Genomic DNA, 27,401 nt, shown 5'->3' with positions numbered 1-27,401 from the left:
GGGTGAAGTGTTTGAGTCCACAAAACACTTCACCTAGATTCAGGAGGTAAACAGCTTTGCAGCCAAATCCAATACAATTGAAGTAAATGGCGACCACATCTTCAAAAGTTAAAAAACAACAGAATAAAATCATAAAATGCCTCCATACTGCTCCTGTGGTGTCATCCCAGTGTCTGTAAGTCCCAACATTCAAATTGACACCATGGTTTTAGCCTAAATGTCCTCTTCTTAGTTACTGCTGCAGTTCTCGTGAGAGCTCGTGGGTATTACGAAAACCCCGCGGATATCAATTGTATTGGATTCTGCTGCAACGCTGTTTACCCCTGAAACTCCAAAAGTGTTCTGTGGACTCAAGCACTTCACCCTTACCCTCCATTGGCATAGTGGTGAGTAGATAATAAGGGATTTTTTTTGGGGGGGGGGTGAACTATCCCTTTAATGTGACTGTTGTAATAATACATGTTTTATTATAATAATAAATGTGAAGCATTCAAGTTGGATTTACATGCGACTACATTGTCACAGGATAAAGACTGAATCTCTTAACAATAACATTTGTCTTCAGTCAGATTAAGCAGTTAGCTCACAGTGGTGGAGACATGAATGTTTTAAACCAGACTTATTTCCTGTTCAGGGAAAATCCGCCCTGAAACAGAACTCCCATGTATTATTCAAATGTAGTGGGATGGTTCAGTGTGAGCGACTGTCTCCCCTCTGGCCTTCCTGGAAACAATCAGCTCTATGTTGAGTGGATACAGAGGGACTATAGAAAACTGTGTGTTGTGTTTACAGAGATTTTCCTCTATCTTTATTTTTTGTCATTTTTTTTAATCAGGGGATACAGTGGGACTATAAATGCACCCCCATCTCAGCATGAGCTCAGTCGTCTGTGATTACACTGAAGAGCGCAGACCCACTGTCGTTTACGTCTTCCAGCAGGGAGCCCATGAGGGTCTTCAGATCTGAATCGCCAGTCTTTTCATCCCCACTGGGGGAGGTTAAGAAATAAAACAACATGAGAGTAATGGGAATCCTTTGGACCAGGGCAGTGATTCTATCAGACAGAGGAGCAGTGACAGAGTCCCACCAAACTATTTTCTGCTCACCAATCATTCTGAGTCACCGAGAGGGAACTAACAAAAAAACATTTTTAAAGAAGTTGTCAGATTCTGTGAGATTTAGACCTTTTTCACCAGACACTTGTCTGTTTTATGTCCACATCTCAGTTTACAACACAAGCTTGTAGCTAGAAACTGGTGCCTGATTAATGGCTGAATCGTGTTGCTCATGCCTAGTAAAGTCATCTCTACGTGTCAAACCAGCAGTGCTCGCTTTACTTTCAGTTTGATCATAAATCAGAGCAGATTTAATTCAGATAAATGTAGCTTTATTTCTTAAATATGAAGCAAACATTTTAAAAGAAGTCTGCATGTGGGATATGATTCTTTAGGCTGAAAAAAAAAAAACAGCAGTCAAGAAATAAAAATGCTTTATTTTTATTAATTGGAAACAAAAGTCATATATATCATACATGTTGAAACTGTACAGCTACTGGTTGGTCTTCAAAGTCCTTTACAGAGAAGACCAACAAGTCTCACAGCATCTGAGGGGGGTTGATTTACATCATATAAAAACAAACATGGAATCTTACACTGATTCAACAGAGAACTCCCAGACATCAAATTATCCTGTTTAATGATCAGAAACATTCCAGTTTGCATTGAAATCGTTGAAGGGGCCTTAATTTACATCTATGTTACAAACATTAACTCACATTTACAGTGAACGATCACAGTAAAATCTGGAGACTTTTGTCATTTTAACTGTAGTGATGATGATCGTTAAGTTTAGAGAAAAATGTTTTTAGGTTCTAACCAAGGAACAGTGACCTGCCAACGTGTCCTGGAGCAACAGCGTGGCATCCATTTTCCTCACAATAAATAATACAACATTCACAATCCGCTTCTTTCTCAGCAGCAGTTCTGAAGGTCTGGAGGAGTGTTCAAGAGAAAACTAAAATAATCTTGACAAGCAGCCGTGTTTCTCAATCCATTTTCATCTCAAAAAGGAAAATCTGTGACACTGTTTGTTTGCATGTTTCCATTATTGCAATATTGGTGTTTGATTGGTATTACAGTGGTTATTAATTAACTTTAACAAAAACAACCTAATATTTATTTTTAAAAAAAGACATGAAGGCCACTTCAGACACTAAACTAACATTTCATCTGTTGTTGTAACATCACTGTCCACTGACACTTCCTGCTGCAGATGAATGAAAATCCCTGGTAACGCTAACTCTAAAAACCCACAACATCCAAACAGCAGCATCGGCTCATTCGGTGTTAAGGCCCTGGGTGTGAGTAACTGTTCATCATTCAGTCCTTCCGTCCTCAGCGCTCGCTCTTCCTCACTTCAGCTTATTTGAACATGGAGTTGAAGCTTCGTCCGATGATGAGCCGGCGGATTTCACTTGTGCCTGCCCCGATTTCATACAGCTTCGCGTCACGTAGGTATCGTCCCATAGGGTAGTCGTTGATGTAGCCGTTCCCCCCTGTTGACAAGTAAAGGGCAGGTTAAAGACAGTGTGTCACATCTGTCTGAATCAAAGTCATGTGAAGATGTCAAACTATTGGTTTTCTTATGCGACATACAAAACGTTCCCCCGTGTCGCTTTTGAGTGCACATGCATACATGTCAAGTCAGTTTCTACTCATATTGCATGACGACAACATGTATATCAGTATGCACGGCTTGATAACCCACGTGTGTTTGTCCCTGAAGAATGATTTGAATAACAAATCATATTTTACCAAGAGGCTAATTCATTTACATACATAATGCTACTTGATAAACACATTATCAGCTGCAGTATGTAAATCTCTTGATATTTGAAATAAAGACTTAAAAAAAGCACAAATAAGAAACAGAATCATTCACAATTATCTTGACATGTTTGTTTGTTTGCATCAATTATTCCATTTTGGGTACTAAATACTGTATAGTATGGTACACAGTATTAATACATTATATTGTACAGTATACTGTCTGTGTACTGGGCAAAATAAGGTAATAAAATATGATGTGCTCATGTGTCAAGTGTAAATGGAATCATGAATATTAAGAGGCAATATATCAGTTGATAATTTTCATTAAAATGAAGTTTCTACAGTTTAGTGGGGGAGTCGACTGCACTCTTTCTACTATGCACCCTCTTTCATTACGCCTGCACCACAACGTTTAGCTAACCCTGTGTGTGTGATGCTACCTCACTGCAGCTACCACTACCAAATCTTTCTACAGTCAGTTGGCTTTGGATAATGGTCATTTCATTTCATTCTAAATTATATTCACATTTAGCTTAGACAGAAGAACAGGGACACAGAGAGAGAGAGAGAGAGAGCACCAGGAAACCCAGTGCCTGTCTGGCGGTGTTCTGTTAACTTATTGACAGAATTATTTACTATATTAAAGGACTTACCCAAACACTGAATACCATCCAGAGCAACCTGAGTGGCATTCTCAGCACAATACAGAATGACTCCAGCACAATCCTGCAACGAAAACACAAACCAACACAGTCAAGAACAACAACATGCTGACATGCTGAGGGAACATCTGCCTTAAGCAAAGCACAACAAAGGAAGATTTTTTCAAACTTCCTTCATTCGGAGAAAGGTTTAGATTCAAGATAGAATAAACTAAACAACTACTATTTTAATACGATATGAAAAGTTGAACACATTGAGAAAACCTGACATTTACAGAGAGATGATGACAGGAAAGTTTCCACAATCCTACAAATTTGTATCTGCCATTACAATCAGTGTTTTTTAACATCACACAAAAAAATGAAATATTACAAAATTATTTGCAATATTTAGGAATTAATACCAAATTAACACAAGAAAATAGCTTTCAAGCTATAAGACCTGAAATTAACTTTAATAACACGTTTACAAAGTTTATTAAGAAGAAAAATGACTAAGAAGAAAAATGAATCAATCTTCCAAATGCATTTCAACATTTGTAACTTTTGAGGCAAATTTTACATGAATCTTTTCATGTTCTTAACAGTGTTCTGCAGGAGCAGATGAGTGAATAGAAATCCTCTCACCATTGAACTGAAATGTCCTTTGTCACAAGCGCGGGCAACGTTGTAGACGTACTGTCGACAGGAGCTCAGTCTGGTGTACATGTCGGCCATCTTGCCTTGCATCAGCTGTTAAACAGATATACATGACACACACAGTTTCAACAGGTTATTCCAAACTTTCAAATTTATGAAATTTATCTATTTGACTTTTAAAACTGTACAACATTGTAATAAAGTGGAGGCTGAAAGTCAAACCTGAAATTCACCAATCTTCTGTCCGAAAGCTTCTCTGACATGTAGGTAGGGAATGGAAAAGTCCAGAACTGCCTGCATGATGCTGCAAAGTATTAATGGTATGATAAACAATTCAAGTCTCATATACTAGAATATTTAACAAAAACTCCCATAATGTCAAATACAAGAAGCCAAAAACTAAAACGTGACCGATGTCTGTCATGAGCTGCTTTCAGACAGGCACTGAACTCAGCACGTTGGAGGGACAATTTGTGAGAACACAAATGTCTGCGTCAGTTACTCTGAACATTTTACAGAAGCTTGTCCCACGTGAGAATACAGCAGAATTTGTCCCACGTGAGAATACAGCAGAACTTGTCCCATGTGAGAATACAGCAGAACTTGTCCCACGTGAGAATACAGCAGAACTTGTCCCATGTGAGAATACAGCAGAACTTGTCCCACGTGAGAATACAGCAGAACTTGTCCCACGTGAGAATACAGCAGAACTTGTCCCACGTGAGAATACAGCAGAACTTGTCCCATGTGAGAATACAGCAAGAAAATGCACAGAAAATTACGAGAGTCAAGAGCTTTTGACAATTAAGCACCTGCACCGTCATATTTACAAAAAATTACAAAAAACAGAGATTACCCACAACACATTATGTTTTACGTGTGATTTTAAAAACATACCCAATAGGTCCCGATGCGAGCACCAGCCTCTCCAGATCTAAGCCGCTCATCATCACATAAACACCTTTATTCAGTGGACCAAGGATGTTTTTCTCTACAACAAACAGGGAAAAAAACATTAGCTGTGAAGAAATGAGCCAAAATAAAAACTGACCTATGATTCTAGTGTTTTACACAAGTTGACATAAGGCAGCGTTGGCATTTTAACACACACCTGGGACTTTACAGTCTTCAAAGACCAGCTCGCAGGTGTTTGATCCTCTCATGCCGAGTTTGTCGAGCTTCTGTGCTGTAGAGAATCCCGGCATTCCCTACAAAACACGCAGATACATATATGAACAAAAACTGTTTATTTTGCTGTGATTCCTGTCACTACCTAACAGATTTACACCACTAGTGTGGTACATGTTGTATGCATGACTGGTTGGAAGGGGTACGGTTTGCTCGGCTGGTGCTCGGAGCTTTCTTTGAACAGTAGAACTGATCTGCAGTAACTAAGTCGTGGCAATTTAAGATCAACTTAGTGAGGACATGTCGAGTCAGCCTGCAGAGTTCTGAAACTGCAGCATAAAGAGCTGTTTGCCTGTTTATAGTTTGACGAAGCTCATTATGCAGAACCCCATACTCAAGAAGCAGTTTTCGTTGCCGTACTGAACACGCCGTGGTTGTTGCTGTCATTTACATTAATGAGCCCCAGCCTCAAGATGTGGAGAGTTGTCCACTAACCAGGAGGTTCAACACTCCTCCAGTCTACATTTCCTGGCCAGATACTGAATATCCCCCCCCCACGGACTGTGCTCATAGTGTATGAATGGTGTGTGAATGGACGGAAAAGGCCTGTATAAATATAGTCCATATACCTTATTAGCCCATTTATTAAAAATGTATTAAAACTGAGCGTTTCCCATATCCAAGTTGCACCACTGCAATTCCTTGGACCGACAACAACACAACTGCCAAGTTGGAAATATATGAGATGAACAGTTTTTGGGACAGGCAAATTACATATATACATATAGAGATTCCTCACATTATAGTTATTTGTTTAACAAAATACAAGGCTCATCACCAGAATAGAGGAAATCATGTAAAACTCATTACATCCTGAGCTACAATAAGAATATCTCAATACTGTACTTCACTGCATTTACCTTTTCAATAATGAAAGCTGTGATGCCTTTTTGATGGGCCTCTGGATTTGTCTTGGCATAAACTATAAGGACGTCAGCATCTGGACCATTAGTGATCCAGAACTTGTTGCCATTCAGGACATAGTAGTCGCCTGTAAAAAATACACAAAGTCAAAGGAGAGTTTAACAGCAGCGTTAAGAGAACAAACGTACCAATATTACTCAAAGGTGAAGGAGAGGAGACGTGAGTGCAGCCTGTGATTTTGGTTATTTAATAGGCAACTACTCAAACTATTTCAGGCCCTCCCATTTGCAGACAGCTCAACAATAAATCATCTCATTCTGGAAACATCTCAGTCTCTCTGGTTAGACCAGCACTGCACTACCTTTTACCTTAGTATGAACAACAGCATGAAAATGAGTAATTACGAGGCATGAACTGAGGTGTGGCCACTGAGGATCACTTCCTCACTTGTTCACTGTGGAAGCACAGCAGCACATTTTCATCTCTGTGAATATGTGCACCCCCACCCACACAAAAGTTCCTTTTTTGAAGCTTGTAACACTGACAACTTCGTCCTCTACAGCCTACCAATGCTGTTTATCTACCTTTTCTCTTGTGTTAAATTTATTCACAGTTTTCTTGTTCAGGAGATCATTTGAAATTCATGTTTATATATTTGCATTCATTGTTTCCATTGGCTTTGGGCCATTTAGTTGCTTTATTCCAGTTTTGTCCTTGTATTGGTATTTTGGCTCACACTCACTCCACTGAGTGCAGCAGTATGTGGAAATCACTGAGTCTGATTTTTTTAGGGGAAAATACAAATTGCTGATCTCATTTGATTAAAATCAGACAAACCTGGTAAAGTCCTACACGGAAATGTGCGCTCCACAAACCTAACATTACTGAATCAACCTCTGGTAATAAAATGTTTCAGGGGACATGTGGGTTTCACTATATACAGAGCAGAGGTTTCCTACCTTCCTTCTTGGCTTTGAGTCTCATTGATACGACATCTGATCCAGCGTTGGACTCACTCATGGCCAGCGCGCCGACATGCTCTCCTGTCATTAACTGACAACAAGAGGCGCCAGAGGGGAAGGAAGCATTCCTTAATTGTCTTTAATCAATTCATGCTTTTTAAAACAGTATGAACTGTTTTGGTTCTGACCTTTGGCATGTATTTTTCCTTCTGCTCTTCGTTTGCGTGGCGCACCATCTGGTTGACACAAAGGTTTGAGTGGGCGCCGTAACTAAGAGCAATGGCTGCTGACACTCGCGACATTTCCTCCATGACAATGACATGATCTAGGTAGCCCAGTCCCGTGCCCCCGTATTCCACTGAAAGAGATGAACAGAGGACATAAATGCTTTATGTTAAATGTTCAAACACCAACAAAAAGAGAGAGAAATCATCAGACCATGCTTTGATTACAAACGTGAATATGATTTATCCAAAACCATTGACTTGATATTTGTTACCTACACCCAAATTAGGTATAGGTAAGTGTAATGCAACAACTTCCACATACAGTATATTGTAGAATCGTACCTGGAGCAGTGATCCCAAGGAGCCCCATCTCTCCCATGTCTTTCCAGAAGTCCTGGAGAAAAAAAACAATGCAAGGAAAGTTATCAATACAGAAATCCTGCTCCAAGAGTCCAGATGTGGCTATTGATTTGTTTTTGACAAAAAGATTACAGGAGGTTATAGGTGCACTTAATAAGTTTCAACTCACCCGCATTCCTGTGAATTCATTTTGCTTGTCGATCTCATCAGCTTGAGGTGCGAGCTTCTCTGCGAGGAACTTACGCACCGTCTGTCTGAGCTGTGCAAAACATAAAAAGCGAAATTAACTATGACATGTCCTAAAAACACAAGCACACTGTATAATGATAGATGCATTTTGGCAGCGCAGTAATACACCTATTATACCTGTTCTTGACAGGTCCCATTTGCATTGGGGATATATTTACTAGGGCTGGGTTCGATTCCATTTGATTTGTTCCAATATCGATTTAGTTAACGATATTTCAGTGAACAATAATTTTGCCTGGATATGAAAGAAAGTCTCAGAGAACGAAAGCTGTAAACTGTGCAAGGGAAAAACTCTAAGTTGGTGCAGTCTTATAAATATTATGGTAGGCCCTTCACAATAATCAATGTGTGTGTGTGTCTACACGTCACATTTTCAACGTGTCTCATAAACTCTTGAGCGAATCAAACAAACACAAAGTAAACTTCAGGACTGTTCAGGTTCCAACAACATTTGAGTCGGTGTTTATTGTTAAAGTGCAAAGTGAGCGCAGGTCATTCTGTTTTAAAACATGAAACTTTATAACAACTGTACATTCTATGTGTATCTTCTGTTATAAGTAAAGTTGTTTATAAAAAAAACCAACAACATGAGTGTAAGTGGGGTTCTCCTTTCCTAACTCCTCACGTCTTCTCCTTCACGTTTCCTTGACCTCTTGACGGGGTCACTGACTAGTGGTTAGGGAAGGAGATTATATGGACTTTCCCGAACGCAGCCAATGTTTACGTTAGCCAGCTAGCCCTTGTTAGCAAAGACAACGTAGTAGTAACACGTCCACAGTTCAATGTGTACGACACGTAGGTTAGCTAGCACGAAGGACTGCTAGCTAACGTTATGTCACCACGTCAGGTGCGCCCCCCGTGATTGAATAACCCTCCGTCAAATCGCCATGAAACCCTCCTGTGATGTAGCTCAGTTGTAGGTGACTTCTCTGTGATTGTTTCACCACCAGTGTCTCCCGTGCACCATTATCTGCACTGTTTGTTTTCTGCCTGGTCCCCCCCAGTGTGACGAACCTGGATCTGGTCGTCGGTGAGTCCGTTCACCACGTCGTCCACAGGGATGGTGGAGCCGGCGCATCCTCTCCTCGCCGCCGCGGACACGCACAGCCTGGAGCCGAGGCGGAGGGCGCTTCTGACGGCGAACATGGCGTCTGTTCTGGGAGAGCGAGAGTCAGAGGGGAGCAAAGTGCATGAAGAGTAAATGGCTTCAGGACACTCAGGGGTTAGCTTCACCACAGCAGGAGAGAGGTCTCACTCTGCCGCAAGTGGTATGTAGTACCGCCACCTACTGGACTGGAGTGTGGCCCAAACAACCTAGCCCAGTACAGCTGACAGTGATGACGATTTAGCTGAAAGGGATTTATTGGCAGAAATTGATTATAAAATAATCCTAGTAATGTTTCCAGTAGTGTGTTTTATGCAGCAGTAAGACTGTACAACCAGCTCTGCTCCTAGTAAAACTACATGCACCACCACTATGGACTGTCACCTTAACATTCTCAACTGTGCAATATTCACTGTACTATATTCATTTGTAAAAACAATTCTGTGGAATATAAACCGTATGTGCAATCCATTCACTGTACATATTCTGACACATAATATATTTCTTTACACTGTATATACCGGTTTAATCACATTTATATTTTTTCTATATATTGTTGTATATTTCTATTTCTTTATATTCCTTCACCCAAGTACTGCGTGCTACTTATGTGTTGTCTTCTGCTGCTGTAACATTGCAAATTTCTCCATTGCGGGACTAATAAAGGACTTCTTATCTTATCTTATCCTATCTTAATTTTATGAATTGTTGTTTTCTTTACCCTAGAATGGGCCCTTTGGATTGAAATACTTATATTTACATCGGGCGCGGGTCCTCTCTAAGGAGTCTGCCATGTTTATTTACCGTAGCCCAGACAGGACAAACTAAACACCCTTTGAGCTTTTATGACAACTGCAGGCTGCCACAGGTTCTCTCTCATGTTTGGTGGGGGGTCTTCAGCTGCAACATGCAACTTCACCACTAGATGTCACTAAATTCTGAACCTTTAAACAAGGGTTACATTTAGCATTTTTTTCTGTCCTGGACACATTTATTTAAGAGCATGCAACGTGGAAAAAATGTAGGTTTTAGAGCTACATGTTGTCTTAAATATACTCAAGACATGGCCTCAAGTTGAAGAGGCTGAGACCATGCTGTCATATCATACTTTACTGGTAAACAAATACTGAAAAATAGAAATACTCAGTCATGCAAATGTTCTATGTAAAAGGAAATAAAACTCAGGCTCACTTTACAACATAGACTGATAAAGATGGACGACGCGTCTCCACTTTCTACCATTATCCAGAAATGAAGCCAAAATATATTGGATGCGACCGCAACCGTCTTGCTCATTTGAAACATGCCACCATCTTCATTTGTTTATTTATATATCTTTTATTAATATCTATTATTGCTGGAGTTGATGTTTTCTTTCCATTTTTATCTTTAATTTGATTCTGTGATTGACTTTAATATTGTATTTGTTCTTTGGAAACACATGAGAATGTCATCCCAATAAAGGTTATTAAACTGAAAAAAATGAGAGAGAGAGAGAGAGAGAGAGAGAGAGAGAGAGAGAGAGAGAGAGAGAGAGAGAGAGAGAGAGAGAGCAAGAGAGAGAGAGAGAACAGACAGAGTGAGAAAGATAGCCAGATAGAGAGATAGTGGGATAGATAGCTGAGAGAGAGAGAGAGAGAGAGACAGACAGACAGCCAGACAGACAGAGTGAGATAGATAGAGAGAGATAAAGAGAGAGAGCGAGAGAAAGGGGTTCCCCTGTGCGTCATTGCGCACGGAGCAGACATTGGTATTTCATGTGTGAAGCCGCGGACATCAACGAGGAAGTGGCGCAAAGCAGCGTCAGAACAACAACATAAAGTCTGAACTCTGTCAAAGTGACATGATCAGATTTAAAGGCTGGAGCGTCTGAAGCTTTGCGCCTCTTGCTGTGCGCCCTCGCGGTGGATCCGGCTCTCCAATGCCCAAAGAGTGCAGGAGAAAGAGCTCCAAGGACTCCGGGCTCCCGGGGACTGGAATAAACGAGGGGCCCCGCTCAGAGCGACGAACAGCCGCCGCGAAGTCCCCACAGATCTGCGATGATCTCCTCCAGAGAGCCGCTCAAATCTCACCCTCGTCAGCAACCGGTGCGCCGCCGACTGCAGTGATGGATCAGCGCCGGGTACCGCAGGTCACCATCACCCCGGAGGGAGGCGGCTGCTCCCGGGAGATGCGGCAGGAGGACTGGGATGATGAGGTGGTCGGTACCCTGTGCAGGAAGCTGTCCAACTCCTCCATCTCCTCCACGGGCTCCTCTGCCGTGGAGTCCGAAGATGACTTACTGAGTGACAACGAGAGCAAAAGCAAAGGCATCATCGCTCTGGAGCATCTGGTGGACACTGGAGAGGTGAGTGAGCAACCAACAGACAATGATCTGGTTACTATGGACTTTGAGAAGTGGTTTACAAGCACATAAATCCACTGTAGTTTGTGGTAGCCTGTTTTATAACATGTAAAATACAACTCTCTCTGTCGCCTGCTGTCATATACAACCATGCATGACTAGATCAACCACAGAAAAAGTCTTGTCTGTATCCTGGGACAAACACACCACCACGCTTGACCTCCCCCATGTGCAACTTTGCAAATCAGCATCCTTTATAGAATTACAGTAAAGGGCTGATGTTTCAAAAAGAAGAAACAACAGCCAGCAGAGTATACTTCCTCTCAGGAGACCTCTTGGATCTGTTTGACTGCAGAGAGGAGACATTTGCAGAGTGATGATACTATTCAATTCAATTCAGTTCAGTTTTATTCATATAGTGCAAAATCACAATATTACAGACAGACAAAAGTTCTCACAACAAGCAAGCATATAGGCAACTGTGGAGAAAAAAAACAACTCAATTTTAAAATGACGAGGGGTGGGTGGAAAAGAGGGGAGAGAAGGGAGAGAGGCCAGGAACAGTTGTGTAACTCAGATTTAAGTTTGGTCTGACTGGTTAATACAATGAGAATATCATAATTTTGGAGTAGTGTCAGATCCGGATCCTGCAGCTCTGGAGTCAGAGATACCTGCAGAATGCTTTCTTAGAGTGAGCTCTTTGGAAGGATTTTCCATGGCGAGTAAATCACTTTTCTATTCCAGGATATATTTTTCTATCTGTCCTTTGCTTATATGTGATGTTTAAGATGAAGAAACAAACGAGTTCTTTGAGTTCATGTAAAAAAGACAGAGTAAACAGCCTTTGAGATCCCTGCCAGAGTGCACGCAGGAAGATCGTCAGGAAATGTGATTGTCCCCATTGAAATCATGTTACGTCTCCTCATGTTTAATGGCTTATCAAAACCTCTCACATCACCTTAATGATCCCGCTGTGTGAACTGAAACCAACACCATGTGTATTGCTGCTGAAAAGCCAGATCCCCTTTGTTGTGTGTCGAGCTTCTGGAATGCTTCTGACACAGTTATCGCTGCTTTCATGATTTTTTTTTAAAGATTCTTTCTCTGTGGCCTTTATTAAACCACCCTTTTTTTTTTTGCTGATGTCCCTCCTACAAATGACACACATTAATGTGCTTGAATCGCATGTGTTGCATGTTAAATGTCAGATCAACAAGTCGTTCAATTTTCATGTTTTGGCACCGCAAGCCCTGACCTTAAACACAGAGAGTGCGTCCCGCCCTCAGCACACACACAAGTGGTGAAGCATTGGCCTTTAGTTCAATAAACGCTGAGGCTGCTATTTGTTTGCCTTTGACATTCTTGGCTGATACAGTTTTACTCTTGGGCCGATGAGTCGCTCAGTCCCATTGAACACGCTCGCACATACTGTGTTGTTATGTACCTTTCAGAAGCATCAATTCCGATTTTCTACATTTAGAGTTGAACAGAACAGCACATAGTTCTGCAGCTTTAACACAGTCATCGTCCGTCCATGTGAGCTGTAGGGAAGTTGAGTGCGATCACAGTGAGTCACCTCCATGTTTCAGCCCTTTTTACTCTACAACATAATCTGCTTTTTGTCTCAACTGTCATCACGTCACCAAGACTCAGATTCAGACTTCATTGTGTGTGTGTGTCTGTGTGTTTTATGTTTCTACAACTTCTCCTTCCCTTCTCCATACAAGGTCTGTAGCTGTCACTTTGTTTGAAACAAACTGAAAACGCATTGTCTGTTAGGCCTGTGTGTTCATAATGTGTGTGTGTCACGTTTGTGTTACCTCTTTAGGAGATTTTCCAGCATAAACACTGACCATGTCAGGACCAGTGGACCTCAAGCTTGGTCCTAATGAGGCAAAACATAATTTCAGAGGTCCTGGTTAAGGTTAGGAGTGAGATGTGAATTGTGGTTAGGGTAAGGTTATAGGATTGGGCATGAATTTGTCATGGTGAATGTTAGGGTTAGGGCTAAGAGGGTTAAGGATAAGGTTTTAGTCCGGTAGTTCACAATGAATAGAAGTCAATGCAAAGTCCTAATAAGGATGGCTGTGCCAACACCGGTGTGTGTGTGTGTGTGTGTGTGTGTGTGTGTGTGTGTGTGTGTGTGTGTGTGTGTGTGTGTGTGTGTGTGTGTTTGTGTTTGTGTTTGTGTGCGTGTGTGTGATAGCTCTTTTGGTCATAGAAACTCAAAATGGAAAGATGTTGATTGTTCCACATCGGAAAATAGGCTCTTTTCTATGCCCTTGCCCATTCAACCCCCACACACACACCCACACATACACCCACACACACACAAATATTTCAGCACAGGCTAACATGTCACTGTAATAATGTATTTCGTGGTCAGGAGCTAATTTCAGCCTTGACTTTTGACATTTAACAAAGAACCACTTCAGGAAGTAAGAAACATTTCTTTATCAGTCCCTTTTTCAGGCCTTATAGTTTATATTACAGATTAAACCTGAGTGAACATGGTGAAGAGAGTTTAGATGGAAATACAACAGAGCAGAGTGAAAACAGACAGGCAGCTGGACAAACTGGCTCATCACAGCAGTGAGATATATCTGTAAAACAGTGTGTCACACACACCACAGGCCCGGTGTTGGAAAAGAGGCGTCTGACAACAAGTACTGAAACCTTGGCTATGGTCCTAATCAGCTTATTTAAAGTTTCGTGAGTCAATGAAACTTAATTGCCCTTTGCGTGTCTTTTTCTTCAGCAGCGGTGGAAAGTAACACGGAATATTCATTCAAGTACTTGTTTTCTTTACACTCTCAACATTTGTTTGACTGTCATAGGTGTTTTCTGATCCCCCTCGAGATAGATAGATAGATACGGCATAATATTTAATTTTTTTTCTTTCCTGGGCCTATGAATTGACTTACAACCACTAAGATTTATCTTATGATTCTGTAGATGCCTGTTGTTCTCTATGTTGGGAACCGATGAATGAATACCTAAGCAAAGCATTTGAAAACCACTTCCACCGCTGCAGCTTCTGATACACTCCCTATGTTACATAAGTAAACTTTTAGCAAACCTGTTGTGTCAAGTTCTGACTTGACAGTGAAACCAGTATGTGTTATCAGTTCAAACTCATCAAGGCTGGCTAGGGGAGCAGGGTCTGAAGAGCATGAAGTTTCCAAATCAGGCTTTGTGTGGAATATAAATATTGTCCAGAGGGCTTCAGGGTCATTGTATTCACATCAAAACTCAAGGGTTCGAAAAGGCGGTGTAGGGATACCAGAAATATACACATACTACTTGGCCTTTAATGGCAAACACCCCATGCTCTTCATGATGTTATGGATAATAAAAATTAAACGAGATTGTAACAAATAGAGGTACAGTATCCAAACTTTATAAACTTTTATTACTCTCCTTCTGCAATGACATGAATAAAATCAAATCCCAATGGGAACTTGATCTGGTGAAACACCTACCACTGGAACAATGGGACACCATAATAAGACGCACAAATTATCTCTCAAAATGCGTTTGATACAAACTTGTACAGTTGAAGATTTTATACCGAACAAATATAAACCCACAGAAGCTGAAGAAAATGAACCCTAATATGCCGGACTTATGTTGGCACGGTTGTGGTAAAAATGGATCACTGACATATATGTTATTGTACTTCCTAGAAGTATGGAAATTCAGAGTTCTATAATAAATGAAGATGTATCCCCAGGAGTATGCTTGCTGGGATATAAAATGGATGGTTTACATTCCTCTCTGAAAAAAGAATCATACTTATGAACTGGAAAGTGAGAAATCCTAATTAAATAATCGGCTGAAGCACTTCATAGAACGGAACAGCCTCGGCCCTGCAGGAGCATTACAGAGGCAATGATTTTCAATGGCCATGGACACTTCTAAAAGAATACATCAATAAGAGACATTTCATTTAAGGCTCTGTTTTATATTGATTATAGATAAAATAGATATAAACCCTGTAGGTAGAGCAAAAAAGCACTGTTATGAAGGATTGACTGATGCAGTGTACTCCAAGCAAATAACTATGTTTCATTTGAGTGTGTATATTTTGTCTGTAACCTCTTTGTGTTGTACAGTCGTGATGATTGTTTCTGTTCTTTGTCTTTGATCAGTTACATAAACATTGTCTGTCTGCATTAAATGACGAGCAAGTCAAGACAAGACTTGCAGCTATGAAGCAAATGTTGGGTTTGTGAACGTGCAATACCTTCACAACGTGATATGGTCAGTAAACACTAGCACTAAGTGAAGCATATCACTTGACATTTAAGAGAGGCTTGGCTGACCACTGCGGAGTTCTGCTATTAGTGAGCCATGTGAACCGTGAGACGCTCGAGTGTGTCACTAACACGAGAGTCCCTCTTTCATTTCCCCTTTCGCTCTGAGCACATAAAGTGAAATGATGTGACAGAGGCCTGATGTTGGGATTTAAATACATGTACGTTCTAAGTTTTCCTTTCAGTGCTGAAGAGTTATTTTTTCCCTTCCTTATATTGATTAGAAATGTAGAAATGTCAGCGTTAAAGTGTGTGGTGAGATCTGGTCATTTCTCTCGGAGGGAGTAAAACAGACCGTCCCCTGCAAGTGAGAAGCGCCACTGTGTCTGTGAAATCTGCAAGCTGTTACAGTGTTTCCCTCAGTGTGTGTGTGTATGTTTGTGTGTGTGTGTGTCTGTGTGTGTGCGTGTGTGTGTGGTGAGTCCTGAGAGACAAAAAGAAGGTGAAACCAGGGATGGCAGGAGATGAGCCCTTAAACAAACAAACATAAAAAAAATAGAAATTACTGCCAAGAAAAACTAATTTACTCCTCAGTTCTAATTTTATTTTTATTCATAACATCCTTAACCAGAAATAATCAATGCAGAGAGATGCTCCACCTGCGCGGCATGCAGTCTTACACATTCCAAATGTGCTACTCAATTTTGAAAAGTTTAAACTTTTAAGAACAGGTGAATATTTTTGGACAAAATGATTAAACTTGGCAATTATTGACAAAAATAATCAATAGCGCAGGTCCTGACCCGAACCCCAATAGTTATGCAAAATTGAAAGCTATCGCTGTGAAAGGCAAGCAGACAAGCACCACTGATTGCAATATACCTGCATGCTAATGTGTAGTGTGGGTGTAAGAGTGAGTGGGATGTGAGAGGCCAACCACATGGCTGGTGTTTATTTGGCATTAAAACCTTTCCCCTTAAATATCTAACAATTTGATCAAAGATGAGAAGTGCAAGATGTTTCCTCTTCAACCTTAAATTGTCTGTAGCTGTAAATTCACACTCCTGATGATAAATAGCCGGTTTAGGGGGATTTACCCTGTGAATCAAAGTTGTGAGTCCATCGCCACACCAGACTGGAGATGCTGAATAGAGATGCAGAGAGCAGATATGAGTTTCTACCGAAATGGCATTTAACTGACCCAGATCGTAGGCAGTGGAAAACCAAAAGGCCTGGCATCAGATATACTGGCTCAAACTGCTTATGTGATCGGATTTCTACCCAGTCGCTGTATTCTAGACCAAAGTCAGCAAGTTTACAGCTCTTCATCCTGTTATCAGGTCATCGATGTGAACAAGGACACACAAACCTCAAACTATCGCTCAATTCTACACAATTGTATTCTGATCTGTTGTAATCTTTTCCATCTGTTTTCTTGTGTCTTGTCCAGAGCAAGCCGTGGTGGAAGTTAAAGACGATCGTTCAATGGCCGTTCAGCGCGAGCCAGAGGAGAAAACTAAACTGGGTTCAGCTCGCTGGGCATAAAGGTATGACCTGTTAAGATTGTATCACAGACTATCCAGACCATCAGACACTGTTTGTGACACTGTGGGTCCTCGACGGTAAAAATCTGATATCCTCGCTATCTCCACTGTCAGTATGTGGTGTGCAAGCTTAGACTTGTTTCTTTTGGGTATTGTGTCGTTTTTGGGAGGATACAAGGTCATCACATCCGGGATGGGGATTAGAACAGCTACAGCAGTTGCCGAATGGGCACTTTAACATTCCCATACACAGGTACTGTATGTACTGTATTTTCGGTGACAGCTATATTCAGAGGCCGTATATTTTAAATGCCTGTCCCTCCTGCTTGGGAAAGTTGGAATGTTGTTCTACGTCTGACTCCAGGTAACTTCAAAGCAGCAGATGAGGGCTCGATTCTGAAGAAGTTCTCAGAAAACGAGATGCAGTGTTTTGAGGAGCTGAGGGACGACGCGCTGCTCCCTTTTGTTCCTGGTTACCATGGCGTCGTGGAGAAAGACGGAGAGTCTTTCCTCCATATGGCCGACCTGCTGGCAAACTTTGAACTTCCCAATGTCATGGACTGTAAGATGGGAGTCAGGTAAGGGAGTAAGATTTCATTTATGTACAAGTAGTAGATATTTTGTCATTATTTCTATTACTTTTAATTATATAAAAGCAACATTACATGTACCATAGGGATTTTGGTTTTAATCGTATTTCTGCCAATTTAAGAAGATAATGCCATATCATTTTTCTATTTGCGTGTGTTTTTATGTTAGTTAATAATGTTGTGTTGAAATATGAATGAGATCAGTGCAGTCTGGGGACAGTTCATGCTGCCTGAAGCATTTTTGCTCTACAAGGGAACACCTGTTGTAACTGCAGGCTATATGCTTGGCTTCCTGCCACAATGGGCGTAGTGCCTTGCTGAATCGTGTGCACAAGCACGAATACACACACACACACACACACACACACACACACACACACACACACACACACACACACACACACACACACACACACACACACACACACACACACACACACACACACACACACACACACAGAATATGCACACGCTCATGAGTGCACAGACCTGCAGGTTTGGACACCCATCCCTGTGCGAGCTGAACTGAGTTAAGCTCACTCAAACAAACAGATGACATGCACATACAGACTTTATTTAATGTAATCTCAATATTTCTGTGTGTGTTTGTGTTACCGAGGCTACACATAAGCACACATTTACATGCTCAGGGTGTCCCTGGAGACTCCCCTTTGTCGAAAAATTCTCAACCACAAAGTTGCAAAACCGCTTACTTGCAAAAAGTCACACTCAGACTTTTAGAGTTAAACACTGCACGCTGGAGTCTCCTCTCAGCTTCCCTCCGCAGCACAGAGGAAGTGTGGCTGACAAACTGAAACTGAAATCCACATCTGTTTGCACATGATCGCCTGGTACGAATGCGACAAGAGTAAATGTGTTGCTGCACACACCTGTGCAGTTCTGTAATGATGTTTTAAGGCATTTATGCAGCAGTCTTCACTTTTGTATGAGAGAATAATATTATAAATACGCTGATACCTGCAACATGTTCGTTTATTTCTCAAAATATTCAGAATAATTAATGGATCTTGATGAAAAAAAAACGGACATGTTTTAGGGGACTGATATTTATGCGAAATTTGGTGCAGATCCACGTAAAAATTCAAATGTGGCTTTATTAGGAAACTGTTGGACATGTATCAGTAATGTATCAGTCATAATGGCTTCATACAAAGAACACTATGTGTCTGTTAACAACCATCTTCCTTCTTAATAACTTGGGTGTGAATACTATACAAACCCTTAAAGTAAATAGTAGTGGTAAGTAAAAAATAATAGTAGTGTGTAAACACACGGCTCCTGCACCTCAAGGATTATTTTTTCCTGCTGTTTCAGGACGTACTTGGAGGAGGAGCTTGTTCGAGCACGAGAGCGGCCCAAGCCGAGGGAGGACCTGTACAAGAAGATGGTGGAGGTGGACAGCGAAGGGCCGACTCCCCAGGAGCACGCTCAACGAGGCGTCACCAAGCCGCGCTACATGCAGTGGCGAGAGACCATGAGCTCCACCAACACCCTGGGCTTCAGGATAGAAGGGATCAAGGTAGAGGGAGTGATACGTCCATATACTATTATCATGATTAACAGGTTAATCACAGTGCTCAGGGAAGCTGGCTCATGGTGAGATGATTTCTGGGGTGAATTTCCAAACCAGCCTGGAGATGACAATAGATTTGTGAATGCAGTGTGCATTAAACATTAAGGATGAATTAAAGCTAGTTATAATAAATCTAAACATAATGTATCATAGTTCCTAACTTACAAGGAACGAGAGGGACACTATGAGAGAACAATCCTCCACCAAGGCTGATGACATGTTAAAGAAATTGAAAGAAAATAAGTCCTGGATCCTCTCGATTATCCAGAACGGGTTCTTACTCAGGTCCTTCCCCACACCTCCACAAAATGTCACCGAATTTGATTTAGTAGTTATTGAGTAATCCTGCTAACAGTCAAACTAATGGCATTGAATACACTAGAAGGGCACTTGGAGAGCGCATACCTCCGCCAAGGCTGATTGGCAACCAAATTACATTTACATGTTGAGGCAAGTCCCCTGCCGTTGGTCTTCCAACACCAGCCAGGCAACTGGCGCTCACCGGCACCATACTCTAAATCCCAGAAATCGACACTTCAAACATAAATTCAGTACCTTAAACATAAATCTGCCCTCTGAACCGCACAACTTCTCACTGGACCGTCTGATTACAGTGTCCCGTGGCAGCTCAGCCCTCTGTCTTCTCCCTGTCATCTGTCTCTGTTCATCTGTGGCAGCTCTCTCGCTGCCACAAATTAAGCAGGGGAGTGATTATCTAACTGGAGTCAGCTGTCAACACCCTGCCTTACCCTCACACACGAATAACACCCGTACACTATGTGCTCAGAAATGTTAAGCAAACTATTTACAATAAACACAGACAAAATATCTGTTCTGAATGAACTGGATAAAGGTCACCTTTCTAAATAGACTTATTTTGCTTCACAAAATCCAGATCATTATCCAGATCCACACAAAATTCCTCCTGTTCATAGACATTAGCACTCTATAGATGTCAAAAATGGAGGGAAATGACCTTTGTCACAATGTTAGGGTCCAGTCACACATACGCAAATGTTTAAATGGCGAGTAAACTACCTGGTTCCTGTGGCGAGGTAAATCACAGTGTGGCTTTGCGTTGGTGAACTTTGACCCGCTATATTTGCATTCGCCAATATTTTCCATTGTGTGGCCGCGCCCTTAAAGAAATGCTGCCCTGCCCATAATCCTGAGATTTCCCACCTTGCCCACCAAGTCAGCTGCTCCTTATCAGCTCTTCTCACCTTTTGCCTGGTTTTACCTGCTACCCAACCTCTACCCACACCCTGACTCTGCTGTTTGCCTGCTTCTGCTGTCAAGCTCAGTGTCTACTATTGACTTTTCCTACACGTCATTATGTTCTAGTTTTCAGTGACTGTTTAATTTCTTTTCGTTCTTAAATTGAGGCTTTTTTCTCTCTTTAGAAATGTGACGGTACATGTCAAACTGACTTCAAGAAAACCAGATCGAAGCAGGACGTCATCCATGTGTTCGCCGACTTTGTTGGCGGGAACGTTAACATCATAGTAAGTGCACACATATATTATATATACACACATGTAATGACAACAAGATATGCTTAACTATGCATATACAGTATACACAGCATCAGACATTCAACACTACAAAAACTACAAACACCCATATATAAATATTTTTGTACACCCAGTCCTTACACTTGTGAAAAAGGTTGAGACTCATTCAATGATAAATGAAAACAACACTCACAGTGTTTGAACTGCGAGAGCAAACCACAGAGTAAATCAATCCACAAAGCCCAAAGTAAATATTCACGCTGTGGTTATGTTTGAGTTTTCTGTCATGCTGGGGTTTCCCAAATATACACTGTGCCAACACCCATGTTAATATCTTATGATACGCCCTTACTGTTGTTTTCTTGAAATACAGAAGTCTTACCTGAGCAGACTGACGGAGATCCGGCAGGCCCTAAAGACATCAGAGTTCTTCAGACGTCACGAGGTGATGATTCATCTGAAGACGAATGATAAATTAAAGAAAAACAAACATGCACACCCAAAGTAAAGGGTTGCACCAGGACATTCATTTTAAATTCTTCTTTAGGGTCAGTACACTACTTTGGCCTTTCAGTGGTCAGAGGCCAAAGGTCACGGTGATCTCATATGAGTATGAAATAAATTGTATATCAACTGAAACCTCACTGGTTGGCGGAGGCATACAACTGCAGGGCATTATTTCTAGTGTATCAAATAAACTGGTAAGGATTCAATGTTGCATAAAGACGTCAGCAGTCATTCATTATTCAAGTTTATCCTTTGTCACCTGTCTGTATTTATGGATAAAGAGGAGCAGAAGAAAGAAATGCAAATGTTAATGAATAATGAACCCTCCGTCTTGTTCACAGGTCATCGGCAGCTCTCTCCTCTTCATCCATGACCACAAGGGCAATGCACAGGTCTGGATTATTGACTTTGGAAAGACCACAGCTTTACCAGAGGGCCAGATGTTAAACCACGATATTCCCTGGAAGGAAGGCAACCGTGAGGATGGTTACCTGTGGGGGCTGGAAAACCTCGTCCACACACTGGAGTCCGTGAGCATCAGAGGGAACGGTGACCAAACCTGTTGCTCACTTACCAAAGAAAACAGCCAGATGGTAGAAACAGATGGCCAGTGACCTTTGACCTATGAATGCATGCAAAGAACTCAAACTATTTTAATGGACACCAAATAGAGAACCCCCCCCTAATACCCTTAGGGGGGGTTTCCACATATGTCGATATGATTTGAGGTCTCTGTATGAGTAGTGTTAAAACGATTACGATGAGCTCCTGCAGTAATCCAAGGATCTGGCTTTTACCAGTTTAGGTAATAGGGGACCATATATGGCACTGAAAGGTTTGGTAGTAACACTGACAAGAAAAGACACTGAACTGAGAGGAGCCGAGAATTTGTCGCTAGTTTGTGCAAATGAACTGACACTAATTCAGCTTCCTGCAACGTGGACAGAGATGAAAGTGAAGCATTTTTTGACTTTCAGTTAAAGAGATGGAATGTTGCTTGTGAAGGTAAAGCTCAGAAAATGATGTCAAGGAGTAAATCCCAAACTCAGGGACACCTCGGATCATAGATTGTATATTAAGATGGACGGCATGTCTCCACTTTCTCCAACTATCGAGAAATGAAGCCCAAATATCCCAGATACCAGCACATTCGGAGCCAGAGTTGCAGGAATGAGCCGTGGTATCAAAGTCCCGTCTATGTGACAAATTTCAACCAATTGTCAACCAAATCAGTCTCAGCTGACAATCATGACATTTAAGCCCGTTATTTTTTTTGTATTAAACAACTAAGACATAACTAACCAGAAAAAATGCTTTTTAAGTTTAGCTCATGTCCCATCTGCTAACATGGATAAGGTGAGTATGGCTTCACTTTCTGGGAGCTGTAACGTTGTCCATCTTTATATACAGTCTAGGTTTTATACTGTCAACCTTCATGTTACAAACCTGGGTGTGATATTAAAGCACAATTTATTTTCAGTAGAGACTGGGTCATAGTTCGTATAATCATACAACTACAACATTATCACACATTGTCAGTATAGTACTGCATAACTATAAGACTGTATCATGTGTATCACAGTGTCACTGTTTTGTTCAACTGTTATGTATTGCCTATCAATTTATATTTCTGTTATTGATTTTATTCATGTAATCAAACTTTGTGCTGCTGCAGATATAGATGCTGCACGGTTTGTTACAGCCCATTTTATTGGTTTATCGGTATATTAGAAGTAATGTGCAAATTAAATGAATGGAAATAAACACAGAATAAAAAGGGACAATAGATATTTTTAATTTTCAATAGTAAAACACTATTTTCGAGTATTTTATATATTAGTCGGGACTGAGTTTGCACCTGTAACTGTTACTAGTACAAACCTGTGGGTAAATAATGGAACTTACACAGATGAGATAAATATATGATGATTTATTTGGGGCACATTAAGGTAAAAGATTAAAGTTTGAAAGACCGTATATTGCATAGAATGTCTTTGCACTGTTGGTTGAGGTTTAACACCCTTGGCTACTTAAAGAATAAAGAAAAAAATCCGCCAGGCCTTAAAAAAATATACACTGTGAGCAAGAGGTGCTTGTAAAATAAATTCCACTGAAATCAATATATGTTGTTGTTGCTGAAATTTCTCACTAAATAATAAACCAAATATACGGTTAGGAAATCGATGGCAGCCAGGTAAGTGAACATTTCTGAATATGTTATTTTCAAGTGGACCATTGAGCAACTGCGATAACAATTCACTAATATCAGCAAGCCTGAACATAAAAAAAAACACATTCTATAAGCTAATGAAACCCTTATATACTGTAAATGTAACCATTCATTCAACGTTTTAAAAAATATACTATCAACATGTTTAAGCTCAAAACAAAGACACATACTAGAGTACAACTTAATAAATCGACTAAATAAGAATAACCTGAAAATATAAATACAGAACAGAGACTGAGATACCTGCAGCAGCATGTTTGGTGTTTCAGGACTGAACACCTCCCCCTGCTGAGTAAAACAACCGCACCAGCAGATGCAGTGTCGTGTTCAGAATGGCAGTGATTAACTACGGGTACAGATTCATCACAAACAATAAATGAATACAAATGTCAAATCAATGAACAAAATAGCTACAAATGCAACAGGTTAGTCCAGTGTAAGGAAGTGAGTACAAAAATAGCGATAGCAATACTTTCACAGCTGCATGGTCATCATCAAATTCTATATGTTGGTACATTTATGAAACGTCAATACAAGGACAAAAATCTAATCAAAATCAAAATAATCAAGATTGATGTAGTTTTTGAAAAAAAAAATATATATATATAGGTCATCGGCAATTTACCACAAACCATTCACTGCCCTCAAGAAATAGCTCCATGTGGAAACAGCTACCAGTTGCCTGCTAGCCTGTAAAACTCACGAGTAAACATGTTACACCATGTTTATTTTAGTTGTGTAAAATCGTGAGGTTTTAGACGCTCAACTTGTTTTTAATTTCCTTTTTGTACAGAATGAAAACATGTATAATGTCTTAAATAATGCGTCTTAAACAGGTGCTGGTAGGTATTTAATAACTGATTACATTCATTTCCTCTTGTTAACTGGTTCCCCTATAGCCAGCGTTCAGTTAGCTTAGCTTAGCACAAAGACCGAAAACAGGGGGAAACCGCTAGCCTGGCCTGCTAGCCTGTAAAGCTTGTTTTTAATTTTGTTTTTTTAGAGATTGAAACAAATGTGTAACGTGCAAATTAATGTGTCTTAAAAAGTTGCTGGTAGGTATTTTCTTCCCTGGTTACCCCTGTTTCCAGTTGCTAGCTTAGCAAAGTGGCTGCTGGTTGTAACTTCATATTTACAGTACTGACACGATCTTCTCACCAACACGACCCATGAGACTGAATGAAAGAAGGAAACAGGCCACGACAGCATGCTGTGAGGGCCAAGCCAGCGTCGCTCACAGCATCGATCAGGAAGGCATCAAAACGTTCCACAAAGTAGTCAGACAAAGATAAAGGAGGCCATGTAGGTCAACAATCTCATTCCACGAACGTCTATAATCACATTACTAAAATTCCAATCTCGGGCAACGTGAAAACAAACTCAACCATCTCCATGACAACTGAGCAAACTGATCTTAACAGGAAGTCCAAGAGATGAGGCCAACAGCTTTGAAAACACCTCGGAAGTGGACATTGTGTCGACAGCTTTGTTTTCAAAGATCATGAATTCACCTCCAGGCACAAGTTTGTTGACAAAACTGACAATTTCAGGAAACATGTTATTGCAGTAGCTTTGGGATCATCTGTCTTCACATTATTTGGGATGAAAGCAAATCAGATTCTCGTTACTAGCACTACAACTTCCTGTACGCATTAATGAAAATAAAAATGCAACAAAATCATAACTCCATACTTCCTATTCTACAAAAGCTATGTCTAATTTGATCTGCTGAGATGAAAACGATCCCCTCCCAAATGGCAAATGTGTTTTTTGGCTTGTTTTTGTTCCTGTACATCTGAATACAACAAATTGTTCACAATACTGTAACATATACTGTTGCCAAAGCTGTTGTGACAAAGAATATAGCAAATAAAAACACAGGAGTCTGACTACAACAGTCTTCACCAACAACGTTGAGAGAGTGCAGGTCTGTGTGTCATCCAGTGTTTGAGCTTCAGTGTTCAGCTACCAGTGTATCGGAGGCAAAGGAAAAAAAGTCAGGCACTGGCTCTAAGTATCACAGTGCAGTTGAGTGTTTGTGTGTGTGTAAGGGTTCGAGTGTGTTTTCCAGCATTCCAGGAGCTCTGAGGATTTGCTGTGGTGTTTGTGGCCGAGTCCTCGTGGTCATGCTTTCTGTTCCAGAAATCCAGAGCTTTACTTTTAGTGTGTAAGAGAGGGGGCTCCTGGTGAAATTTTAGCTTAATACAAATCCAGATCCCTGTTATTGTGAACCGTTTCTCAGATTGGGGTAACGCTGAGGTCTTCGGACAGAGAAAACCCTGAGTCACGGTCACGTGTGGGTTTCTCCGCTTTGGTGTGTCTCCTCACGTCCTCGTGGCCATAGCTGGCGTGACGCTTCAGCAGCAGTTTGGGCGCACAAGAGGAGGGGGTGTGGAGGCTAAACGTCAGTCCCAGGCTGGTCCCTGAGGAGACACTCGGGGCAGAGCTGGTGTTTGTGACGGCTTCTGAGGCTTTGGGTATAACCAGGGGCAGGCTCTCTGCCTCATAGCTTTGCTCGTCATAGGCATAGTTGACATTACCACAGGGGAAACTCTGGAGCTTAGCCAGGTCCATGCCAGCTTTCATGGTCCCACCTGCTGGGGTCTTATTTGAGGATGAACTCTGGGCAACTTGGGGCTGGCAAGAGGGGGATGAAGTTGAGGAAGTGCAGAGGCTGGAAGGGCTGAGGTGGGAGCTGCTGGTGCTGTCGCACTCAGCCTCGTTGCTCTCTAAAGCTGGGTTGCAGGAGGTGTTGGTGGACGTGGCACTGGAGAGTGGCATGGACTGAGTATGAGCCAGTGTTTTCTTCCCTCTGAAGTTTTCCAAAACCCAGGAGCTGTATGTGGGGTTCCACAGGTTCTTGGTCTTGTTCTTCAGCCTCTGGCTCCCTGAAGAGGAGCTGTTCCTGGAACAAGGTCGGTGGTGCGGAGGCTCAGGGTGGAGCCAGTGGCTTCCTGCTGCTGCTGCTGCGGACAAACCAGGGGCAGGAACAGGCTCAGCCCAGGACGGCTGCAGCGCCTCCCGGTATGATGTCACCTCCTGGTGGACAGGTTGGATTCTCTGGAGGAGTAGACGAGGTTTGGTGGGCTGTGGAGGAAGGGGAGTCGGGCCTAGGCCCAGAGAGGAGAGCCCCAGCTGGGAGGCGGTATCCTGGATAACAGGGTGGGACACGAGGTGCGGTGTGAGGCTGCTGGAGGTGAGGTCAGAGGGACGGATTACTGTGCGGCCATCATCGTCTGTGTTGGGGCCATATTCCACTGGCAGGGGTGTGTTGATCACATCTGGGTCCTGATAAAGAAAATGTCATGAAATGAAAATGATAAGAATCAACATTTGTGAAATTACAAGGCAGGAAAATAAGAAGAAAATAAATAGGGAAGAAAAAAATCTATTTGAAAAATGAATTATAATATAATTATTTATTGAGTTAATGTGATATAAAGACCATGATACCTGAGTGCAGTAGTTGATTCTCTCCAGGATAGTTGAAAAGTTTGGTCGGTGTTCGGGACAGTGCTGCCAACACTGGGTCATGATCCGATAGCTGCACAGAAACCCACAAAACCCACATATTGTTAATATGTATGTTATATAGACTGCATTGTAAATGTAATACAGTTGGACAAATGGTTCTGTGGTAATATAATAATAAATGTCCGTGTCCCCACGTAGTCATCACTTTGGAGAGAGAAGAGAAGCAAAGAAAACTTCAGACATTTCCATATCAAAGGTGGTCGA

The 27,401-nt window shown here is 41.4% G+C and overlaps 3 protein-coding genes across 3 annotated transcripts in view; 1 reads left to right on the top strand and 2 right to left on the bottom strand.

Annotated features, from left to right (window-relative positions):
• Nucleotides 1-1,472: 1,472 nt before the first annotated feature.
• On the bottom strand, nucleotides 1,473-9,269 carry ivd (isovaleryl-CoA dehydrogenase). The gene is made up of 12 exons (XM_035168677.2): nucleotides 8,994-9,269; nucleotides 7,900-7,989; nucleotides 7,713-7,764; nucleotides 7,332-7,501; nucleotides 7,141-7,234; nucleotides 6,178-6,308; nucleotides 5,241-5,337; nucleotides 5,027-5,120; nucleotides 4,352-4,433; nucleotides 4,118-4,222; nucleotides 3,482-3,554; nucleotides 1,473-2,554 (listed from the first exon to the last, which is right to left on the bottom strand). Exons 1-12 carry the CDS (start codon nucleotides 9,123-9,125, stop codon nucleotides 2,421-2,423), a joined length of 1,254 nt encoding a protein of 417 aa, XP_035024568.1. The 5' UTR covers nucleotides 9,126-9,269; the 3' UTR covers nucleotides 1,473-2,420.
• Nucleotides 9,270-10,671: 1,402 nt separating this feature from the next.
• itpka (inositol-trisphosphate 3-kinase A) lies at nucleotides 10,672-23,553 on the top strand. The gene is made up of 7 exons (XM_035168342.2): nucleotides 10,672-11,431; nucleotides 17,135-17,231; nucleotides 17,593-17,806; nucleotides 19,154-19,358; nucleotides 20,816-20,917; nucleotides 21,300-21,371; nucleotides 21,775-23,553. Exons 1-7 carry the CDS (start codon nucleotides 11,006-11,008, stop codon nucleotides 22,045-22,047), a joined length of 1,389 nt encoding a protein of 462 aa, XP_035024233.1. The 5' UTR covers nucleotides 10,672-11,005; the 3' UTR covers nucleotides 22,048-23,553.
• ltk (leukocyte receptor tyrosine kinase) overlaps nucleotides 23,349-27,401 on the bottom strand; it is a 57,945-nt gene continuing 53,892 nt past the window's right edge. The window contains exons 28-29 of the mRNA XM_035168340.2: nucleotides 27,117-27,207; nucleotides 23,349-26,951 (exon numbers count right to left, since the gene is read on the bottom strand). Of these exons, the coding sequence (XP_035024231.2) occupies nucleotides 25,902-26,951; nucleotides 27,117-27,207 (1,141 nt within the window). The 3' untranslated portion in view covers nucleotides 23,349-25,901. The remainder of the gene's footprint in view (nucleotides 26,952-27,116; nucleotides 27,208-27,401) is intronic.

The sequence above is a fragment of the Hippoglossus stenolepis genome, chromosome 10 (genome assembly GCF_022539355.2).
Source record: "Hippoglossus stenolepis isolate QCI-W04-F060 chromosome 10, HSTE1.2, whole genome shotgun sequence".
NCBI classification, from domain to species: domain Eukaryota; kingdom Metazoa; phylum Chordata; class Actinopteri; order Pleuronectiformes; family Pleuronectidae; genus Hippoglossus; species Hippoglossus stenolepis.
The sequence above is the reverse complement of the archived record's forward strand: the minus strand, read 5'-3'. Positions and strand labels throughout refer to the sequence as shown.

Bases quoted from the DNA above. Each gene is read 5' to 3' on its own strand.
- ivd (XM_035168677.2), bottom strand. From the start codon at position 9,125: ATGTTCGCCGTCAGAAGCGCCCTCCGCCTCGGCTCCAGGCTGTGCGTG. The intron at 5,338-6,177 runs GTAAATGCAGTG...CGTGTTTTGTAG, and splicing joins CAGCTTTCATTATTGAAAAG to GGAATGCCGGGATTCTCTAC. The intron at 4,434-5,026 runs GTATGTTTTTAA...AATACTTTGCAG, and splicing joins CTCGCATCGGGACCTATTGG to CATCATGCAGGCAGTTCTGG.
- itpka (XM_035168342.2), top strand. From the start codon at position 11,006: ATGCCCAAAGAGTGCAGGAGAAAGAGCTCCAAGGACTCCGGGCTCCCG. The intron at 20,918-21,299 runs GTAAGTGCACAC...CTTGAAATACAG, and splicing joins GCGGGAACGTTAACATCATA to AAGTCTTACCTGAGCAGACT. The intron at 21,372-21,774 runs GTGATGATTCAT...TCTTGTTCACAG, and splicing joins AGTTCTTCAGACGTCACGAG to GTCATCGGCAGCTCTCTCCT.